The sequence below is a fragment of the Aureococcus anophagefferens genome (assembly GCF_000186865.1).
Source record: "Aureococcus anophagefferens unplaced genomic scaffold AURANscaffold_1, whole genome shotgun sequence".
In the NCBI taxonomy this organism is placed as follows: domain Eukaryota; class Pelagophyceae; order Pelagomonadales; family Pelagomonadaceae; genus Aureococcus; species Aureococcus anophagefferens.
Window position 1 is genome coordinate 1,173,880 of NW_008705561.1, and position 9,012 is coordinate 1,182,891.

General features: G+C 70.4%; 3 protein-coding genes across 3 annotated transcripts in view; 1 reads left to right on the forward strand and 2 right to left on the reverse strand.

Moving 5' to 3' along the window:
- Positions 1-162: 162 nt before the first annotated feature.
- On the reverse strand, positions 163-516 carry AURANDRAFT_18912 (hypothetical protein; the record flags this gene model as incomplete). The annotated part of the gene is made up of 1 exon (XM_009034459.1): positions 163-516. The coding sequence occupies one exon, from the start codon at positions 514-516 to the stop codon at positions 163-165; it is 354 nt and encodes a 117-aa protein (XP_009032707.1).
- A 2,474-nt stretch (positions 517-2,990) lies between these two features.
- Positions 2,991-3,533, forward strand: AURANDRAFT_14540 (hypothetical protein; the record flags this gene model as incomplete). Its single annotated transcript, XM_009034046.1, has 1 exon — positions 2,991-3,533. A coding segment is annotated over one exon (543 nt), but the record flags the coding sequence as incomplete, so codon positions are not given.
- A 4,008-nt stretch (positions 3,534-7,541) lies between these two features.
- Positions 7,542-9,012, reverse strand: part of AURANDRAFT_60602 (hypothetical protein) — a gene marked incomplete at both ends in the record, with an annotated part of 1,746 nt that continues 275 nt past the window's right edge. Inside the window, one exon of the mRNA XM_009034458.1 lies at positions 7,542-8,945. Within this exon, the coding sequence (XP_009032706.1) occupies positions 7,542-8,945 (1,404 nt within the window). The remainder of the gene's footprint in view (positions 8,946-9,012) is intronic.

Below are 9,012 nucleotides of genomic sequence, written 5' to 3' on the forward strand. Positions count from 1 at the left end.
TCGTCGTCCTTGCGCTCGGCGGGCTTGGCGTTCAGGAACGCCAGGCACGCGAAGGTCGACGCGGAGAGGAACGCGGCGGCGACGCCAACGCCAAGCACGACTCGCCCGCGCGCAAGCGCAGCATCTCGGGCTCGGGGCGACGACGCGGCGAAAAAACTTAGGCTATGCTCGCGCGTCGAGGCCCGCAAGGGCCTCTATAGCATCCTCGAAGCCCTTGGCAGCGGCGCGCTCGAACCAGTATCTGGCTTTGTCGAGGTCGACAGTTATTTCCGTGCCTCTTCCGTGCCTGTACCAGTTGCCAAGGTTATGCTCTGCAATGGTAAAGCCCTGATCCGCCGCGAGCGCATAGTAGCGGAATGCTTCTTCAAATCTCTGCTCAGAATTGAGTAAAAACCCTAAACTGGCTTGCGCGGACGCGTCGCCCCGATCTGCGGCGTCGCGAATCAGCCGCTCCGCCTTCTTCTTGTCCAGCTTGACGCCCAACCCCTTCTCGTACATTTTCCCAAGAAGTGTCATCGCGCCCACGTCCCCGAGCTCCACAGCGCGCCGGTAAATCTTCGCGGCTTTCTTATCGGATTTCACGATGCCCATCCAACTGCGGCGGTACGCAAGTCCCAAAAACCTAATCGCTTCCGGCACTTCGTTCTCCACGTGGCGGCGCAGACACGCGAGCTGCTCCGCATCGGTTTCTGGGTGCGGTACAGGACAGAGGGGACACGCGCCGAAGCCGATCTTGTCACTGCACGACCTGCAGACCATCCGGCAGCAACAGACGCGAAACACGCCCGCAATATTCACGTCCCACTCCTCGAGACAGATCGGGCACCGCGACCCGAGCCGTGCCGACGTCGGCTCCCGCTCTGGGTTCTCCTCGCGCCGCGCACGGGCCGCCTCGTGTTCCGCCGCGATGCGCGCGCGGACCTCGTCGGCGTGCGACCGAGGCGCGGGGCCGTAGAACACCGGCGGCGACGGCGCGCGCGTCGGCGCTTCCGCCCGCGCCGCCTCCGCGGCCTGGATCTTCTTGCAGACCTTCCGGTGGCCCCGGTCGCGCCAGTCGATGCGTTGGCAGTCCGTCGAACAGTAGGCCGTCGTGCCGCACCCTTGGCAGGCCTTGGCCTTGTCGGCGCCGCAGATCGTGCAGGTCTTGAGAGTGTCGAGTTTTTTGCCCTTCGCTCGGGCCATGCGAGTCTCATACTCCAACTTCTTCTCCCGCCACGACATGACTCTGAGCGCTTCCTTGCGACAGGGGGGGGCAGAGGCACTCGAGGGAGCACCGCGCGCTAGAGCCGCGCTCGCCAAAGACGTCCACAGGACTCGATTGCACCAGGTCCTCCTCCTTGCAGCCGCACCTCTCGCACCCCGTAGGCTATACGACGGCACCACCATGCGCGCCCGCGCCTTGTTCGTCGCCACGCTAAGTTTCTGCGCTTCAGCGGAAACAAGAGTCTCCACCTTCGCCGAGCTCGAGGCGGCGATCGGCGACGGCGCCCATATCAAAATCGACGCGGGTATCACCTTCCAACGCACGCTCGTGATTCCCGGCGGCGCCGCCGTCACGATCGAATCGCCCTACCCCCATCGGCGCTCGCTCGACGCGGCCAACGCGATCCAGCACTTCCACGTCGACGGCGCGCTCACGCTCCACGGCGTCACGCTCACGAACGGTTTCGCGGACGCGGATTCCTGCGGCCACTCCCACCAGCACGGCCTCAACCACGAGTGCCGGGGCGGTTCGATCTACGCGGGCCTGGGCGCATCGCTCTCCCTCGTCGACGTGGAGATCTTCCGGTCGAGGGCGCGGCACGGCGGCGCCGTCTACGCGGCGCACGCGACGGTCGACGTCGTCCACTCCGTCTTCGAGGAGAATCGCGCGTCGGAGGAGGGAGGCGCGTTCTACGTCCTCGACGCCGTATCGGGCGACGACGACGGCGCGGCCGCCGCGACGACGTTCGCGGCGACGGAGTCGACGTTCCTCTACAACGTCGCGGCGGAATCCGGCGCGGTCTTCGTCGCCGGCACCGCGACGCTCACCGACGTCGTCTTCCGCGACAACGAGGCCACGGAGGGCCGCGGCGGCGCGCTGCGGGTCGACGACGGCTTCGCGTCGCTCCTGCGCTGCGACTTCCGCGCGAACGGCGCGTTGACCGAAGGCGGCGGCATCTGGGTGGAGGACAAGGCATCTATCTACGTGAGCTCGACGACGTTCGCTTCGAACTCGCCCGACGACGTCACGCGGACCGCAGCGGCGCCAACGAGGGCGACGTCGAGTGCCTCGCGGCGTGCCCGTCGCCGAGCCACGGGACCTGCGCGGCCGCGGGCATCTGCTTCTCCTGCGCCTGCGCCGCTCCCCACGTCGTCGACGAGTCCGCTTCGTCCTCGAAGAAGTCGTCGAAGCTTCCGGTCGGCGAGGCCGTCGCGAAGGTGGAGGTTCTCATCATCATCCACGTGCTCGCGGTGGTGCTCGTCGCCGCCGCCGTGGCCTGCTACCGCCGTCGCCGCGCGAAGGACCACGACGCGCGCGGGGACGTCGAGCTCGAGGGCATCGCGCCCCGGCGCGCGGAGCCGGCGCCGCGCCCGCCGCGCGACGACGCCGAGGCCCCGCCGGACGCGGCGACGCCGCTCCAGGACGCCGCCGGGGTCCAGGGCGCGGTCTCGCCGCTCCACGCGGAGGCCGCCGAGCCCAAGGCGGACACGCCCGGCCTCCGAGCCGTCGCGCACACGCGCGCCGCCTAAGTTCGCACCGCCCGGGGACCTCTCTCTCTCGCACACCACGCCTACGCGCCTACCTTGATCGGGCGCGGGCACTGGGGCGCCGGAAGCCTCACATGTTGAACGTCGCTTGCCCCTCGTTGACGTTGAGGGGTGAGGCGATGGCGTCGTCATCTCGACCGCTCCTGAGGCTGAGCGGCCTGCTCGCCCTCTGCGCGCAGGGCCTCGTCGTCCGGCGGCCGCCACGACTCGCGCGGCGCCACGCCCGGCCGGCGTGCGCGATGCGCCTCAATCCGGAAAAGTTCGACGGCTCGGACCTGACCATCACGGAGTACCCCATGCCGGTGCTGCGCGGGCCCTGCGCGGACATCGTCGACTTCGACGACGACTTCAAGCAGACGTGCAAGGAGATGATGTCCATCATGTACCAGGCCGACGGCGTCGGCCTCGCGGCGACGCAGGTCGGCCTCTGGAAGCGGTTCTTCGTCTACAACCCGACCGGCGACAGGCTCATGAAGCCCTACGAGCGCATCGTCGTGAACCCGCGCATCACCAAGTATGGCGAGGCGACGGCCGACGAGGAGGAGGGCTGCCTCTCGAGCCGGAGCGAGAACTGCGCGGGCGTCATCCGCCGGTCGCTGGACATCTGGGTCGAGTACGTCGACGAGCGCAACAAAAAGCGGACGAAGAAGCTCAGCGGCTTCGAGGCCCGCGTCTTCCAGCACGAGTACGACCACATCGAGGGCGTGCTCCACATCGACCGCCTGTCGCCCGAGGACCGCGCCAAGGTCGAGCCGGAGCTCGAGAGGATGGTCGCCGAGTACGGCCCCGGCGGCGCGCTGACCCTGACGCCGGAGATCCTCGCGGCGTTGCGGCCCGAGGTCCGCTCGGGCCGCATGCCGCCCATGGAGCCGCCGGCCGCGCCCGCGAAGAAGGCGAAGAAGAAGAAGAAGAAGCCCGCGAAGACGGGCTTCGGCTAATACGAGTTTTTAGAGCCAGGGCGACGGGAGCTCCGCCTGCGGCGGGCAGCCGCCCTGGTCCTCGGGCAGGAACGGCTTCTCCCAGGCCGCGACGAGGTCGTCCATCGCCATGCCCGCGACGGCGCCGCCGTACCTGCCGCTGTCCGGTCCCAGCGCGGCTTTGTAGAAGCAGTCGACCCAGCACGGCGACGACGTGTTGCGCGCCTGGTCGCCGCAGGCGTCGAAGCAGCCCGGCGCCGACGCCTGGACGATGTCGCCGAACACGCGCACGTGACACTCCCGCGTGACGATCTTCTCGACGCTCGCGACGCGCCAGTGCTTCCCGTATTGCTCCTTGAGCGTCGAGTACCAGTAGCCGGGCTTTTCCGGCGACAGCTTCTTCAAGACGTGCGCGTCGTAGCACTCCGACGGCTTGCTCCCGACGTGGCAGAAGTCGCGGCGGCGGCCGCTCGTGTTATTGGACGCGTAGTGGTCGTAGAGGTTCTGGCGCCCGACGGTATCGTCGCACGGGAAGACGCGGTCCCACTCGTCCATGCAGTAGCAACAATACGTCCCGTCCTCGCACGCGTTGCCGTGGCCGTCGGTGCCGTTGACGCCGATGTTGCACTTCGCGTAGGCGTCGGAGAAGCCGCCGTCGATTTCGAGGGTCAGCTTGTTGACGACGAGGTTCGGCGCGACGGCCTCCTGGTTCGCGCAGCCGTGGGCTTCGTGGGCCGGGTCCGCGCAGGCGAGCGGTGCGATGAGCACCTCCTCGAGGTCGAAAAAGAGATCCCCGACGGCGTCGCCTACCAAGCAGGACGGTGACGATTTCTCGTTGTGTGAGGACGCTGGGCGTCGCCCGTGTCCATGTTCACCGGTATGGCGCCGAACTCGTGCGGGTTCACATGATAGACGGTGATGATTTTTTTGATGGCCTGCACCGCCGTCGCGAGCAGGAGTCCGCTCGAGAGCTTCATTGCGAAGGGCAGCCAAAAAAAACTCCCTACCTTGAACTGAAACATCCCCCCGAAACTCGACAATCGTTCTTCCGCCAGCGTATGGGGCTGCCCTGAGCTGGTCAACGATGGGACGCCTCAGCATGTCGTCGCTCGCCACCACGCTCCCCGAGCTCAAGGAGGCGCGCGTGACGACGAAGCACGCCTTCACGGGACGGATGTGCGCGGCGTCGCGCGACGTCGAGACCAAGCGCCCGGACTCGCTCTTCGTGGATCCGCTGGCGCACAAGCTCGCCGGCACCGAGGGCCGCGGCGCGCCCATGGGCTCCTGGATCCTCGTGCCGCGGACGCGGCGCGGCGACGACTGCCTCGTGGAGCACTACGGCAGGGGCTGCCGCCAGCTCGTGCTCCTGGGCGCGGGCATGGACGCGCGCGCGTACCGCGCCTTCGCTCCGGGGGCCGACGCGCCGCCGGACGCGCGCTCCGTGACCCTCGACGGGCTCGCGGTCTTCGAGGTGGACCAGCAGACGACCTTCGACGTCAAGGAGCCGTTAGTCGCCAGAGCGCCGCTCGCCGTCGAGTCGCGGCGCGTCGTCGGGACGGACTTCGCGAAGGGACCGACGGCCTGGAGCGACCAGCTGCTGCACTGCGGCTTCGACGCGTCCGTGCCGACGGTCTGGCTCAGCGTCCTGCGGCCGCGACGATTTTCGAGAGATTTTGACCGGGGGAACAAACAAAGAATCGTCACCGACGTGCTTGGTAGGTCTGGCTCCTCGAGGGGCTGCTGTATTACTTACGAGAGGGCGACGTCGCCGCGCTCCTGCGCGCCGTCGGGAAGCTCTCCGCCGTCGGCTCGGCCGTCTTCCACGACTCCATCACGCGCTCGTTCGTCGACGTCGGCGTCGCGCCGGGAGGTGCACCTTTCCTGAGCGGCAGCGACGACTACGCGGGCCTCTGGCGCCGCGCGGGCTTCCAGCAGACGCAGGTGAGGGACCTGTCGTCGATCACCGTCGACCGCGGGTCGCGCTGCCTCACGCACGAAGACCCAGCATTCGAGCTCACGCCGGCGCGGTGCCGCGGCCAGAGGCTCGTGCTGTTCGTCGAGGCCGTCAAGACGAGTTAGGGGGCGAGTAAGTACACGAGGGATTCCCGCCTAGGGACGGGGCTCCGACGGAGAGGACGAAACGACCGGGCGGCGCGGCGGTTCGTCGAGGACGAGTGGGCGCGCGCGCGCGGGCTTGAAGTATATCCACTTCCAGAGAACACCCGCGGGCGACGCCGGCGTATCCATCTGTTTCTACCACATTGCAACCATGGCCCTGAAGCTGATCCTCTTCGCCGCCCTCGCGGTCGCTTCGGACGCGTCTTCCATCCTGCGTGAGGCGAAGGACAACGTCAAGAAGCAGATGACGGACCAGAACGCTCGTCGCACCCAGGTGATCGATCCCCCCCCCCCTCGATCGCCTGGGCCCCCTCATTCCCCGCGACGCCTTCGGGGGCGCCCTCGGAAGCCCGTACCGCCCTGAGGCCCCGAAGCCGTCGACCGAGCCCGCCGCCGCCGCGCCTGACGCGTCCGACGACCGCCGCGACCCGTCGTTTTTTTCTCGACGCGACGGACGCGCAGCCGCTCGCTCGGGGGGGGCGCCCGACCTTCCGGGAAAGCCGCTCCTACTCGGAGTCCTACTGCGCGACCGCACTCGGGACCTCCAAACCGCTCCGTAGGATGTTGACGCGTGCGGGTGCACGTTCCCGTTCAAGACCGAGACCACGGCCGACGACGGCTCGATCACACCATTCCGCTACTACGGGTGCATGGTCACGGACACGGCCGACTACGGGTGGACCGTAGACACGGAGCCGTGGTGCGAGTACCACTACGACACGGACGCCGACGGCGCGAACGACGTCAACGGCTGGGGCTACTGCGGCGCCAAGGGCGCCCTGGAGCCGGAGGGCGACCTGGACTGCGTCGAGGGCCTGGACCCCGACGCGAAGACGTCGAGCGAGGCCTGCTTCGGCTGCGCGGAGCTCGCGGCGCTCGTCGGCGGCGAATTCACCGGCGCGTGCATCGACAACTACGGCGACGGCTTCTACTGCGACACGTACTGGACCCTCAAGGACCGCCTCGACCGCGACATCGACGCGGAGCCCTACTACTGGATGTACTGCGACGCACCCACGGACGAGGCGCCCCGCGCGTTCACCGACGACGACATGGTCGCGGGCTACGGCTGCTCCGTGGACGGCGAGCCCGAGTTCGGCCCCCTGCCGCCGGCGGACGAAGAAGATCACCACGACGACCACGACGGCCACGACCACGACCACGACGCCCATACGTGCTACTCGGCGCCGGGCGAGGTCATCCACGAGGACTGCGCCTGCGACGCGACCTGCGCGACCTGCGGCTACAACGCCGCGCCGACGGACTACCGCGACTGCATCGCGTGCGCGGAGGGCCTCTGCCTGCGCGCGCGGACGGCGCCCCGGAGCCGGGATGGGACCGGTCCCTGGACCCGCGCCAGGTCGCGCGGGTCCACACGCGGCGCCGCGACTTCGACGTCCTGCGCTCCGTCGGCCCTCTCCCCGCGTGGCTCGACCCGCGCGACGGCCGCCGCCGCGTCGCGAAGCCCAATGCCGAGAGCCGCCAGACGCACGCGAGCTCGCGATTTTGGAAGAAGGGCGCCTTCATGACCCAGGCGCAGCTCGACGCCGAGGGCTACGCCCGGGACCACGCCACGGGCCTTGGCCCAAGCGCGGCCCGCCGCGCGCGTCGATGCGACCACCCGCCCCTCAGTTAGCCGGTGTTTTATTGTACCCAACGCGACGGAGGTGTTCGGAGTCGACGTGAACCGCCCCGGAGCGTCCGTGCGCCACTGGCAACGCACGATGCCGACGGCCGCGTGCGTTAGGGCGCGAGCTAGTCGTCTTCCGACGCGGCGAGGATGCCCTGGATGTCGTAGAGCCAGGAGTCGTCGCGCTCGTTGGCGTAGACGGCGTTGCAGAGGTCGTCGAGCGGGTCGCAGGGCCCGCCGTCGGCGTCGGGCAGCGCGGCCTCCGCGGCCGTCGCCGCGAGCGCGGCCCGGGCCTCGGCCTCGGCCGCGGCCGCCGCGGCCCGGCGGCGGTCCTCGTCCCGCTGCTCGCGCTCGGCGCGCGCGGCCGCCTCGTCGCGAACCCGCTGCTTGTGCGCGGCCTCCTTCGCCGAGGGCACCATGCGCTCGACCTTGCGCGCGTTCTCGGCCTCGCGCGCGAGCCGCAGCGCCTCGCGCTCGAGCTTGAGGCGCGCGGCCTCGGCGCGGCGCTGGTCCTGGAGCGCCGCGGCGGCCGCGGCGCGCTCCGCCTCGAGCTCCGCGGCCGCGGCGGCCCGCGCCGCGGCCTCGCGCGCGGCCGCGGCGCGGTCCTCGGCCTCGACGGCCGCGAGGCGCGCGGCGCGCGCCTCGGCGGCGCGGCGCCGCGCCTCGAGCTCCTCCGGCGACGCGGGCTCCCCCAGGGACTGGAGCCCCAGGCCCGCGGCGACGACGCCGCCGAGCGCGTAGAGGCCCTCCTCCTCGAGGAACGCGAGGCCCTCGCCCTCCTTGGACAGCGCCTGGCGCTCGCGCTGCTCCCGCTGGCGCGCGGCGTAGACCGCGCGCTGCGCGGCCTTCTTCTCGTCGTCGGCCTTCTGCTTCGCGGCGTAGAGGACGCGCTGCCGCTCCCGCTTCTCCCGGTCCGCGGCGTCGCGCGCCGCGCGCTCCTCGGAGCGCCGCGCGACGAGCGCCTCCTCCTTGGCCGCCGCGAGGACCCGCGCGTCTTCCGCGCGCCGCTCCCGCGCGGCGCGCTCGGCCTCCTTCAGCGCCTCCTCCTGCGCCGACGCGAGGACGCGCGCGTCCGCGGCCTCGCGCCGCTCCGCGGCGTCCGCGGCCTTCTGGCGCGCGGTCGCCGCGCGGCCCTTGGCGCCGCGGACCGCGTGGTCGACGTCGTCGGCCGCGAGCCGGAGGTCCCGCGCGGCCTTCTTGCGGTCCTCGCGCGCGACCGTGAGGGCCTTGCGCTCCCGGTCCGCCCAGGCGAGGCCCGGGTCCGTCGACGCGCGCGTCGTCGCCCAGGGCTTGGCCGTCGCCGCCATGTCCCCGAAGTGGACGACGGCGCCGGGGGAGACGGGCGGCCCGCGGAAGTGGTCCCGCAGGTCCGTGCCGTAGAGCATGGCCTTGGCGATCGTCGCCATGTCCGCGCCCGGCGCGACGACGACGACGTCCTCGCCGCAGCGGCTCGTCTCGACGTTGCTCAGCACGCTCCGGATGCGCGCGTAGACGCACTCGACGCTCTCGGCGTAGGACCCGTCCTCGCCCTCGACGGGCTTGAGGTAGCGCGACCGCCCGTCGTAGAGCTCGTGGAGCGCGGCGATCGACGCCGTC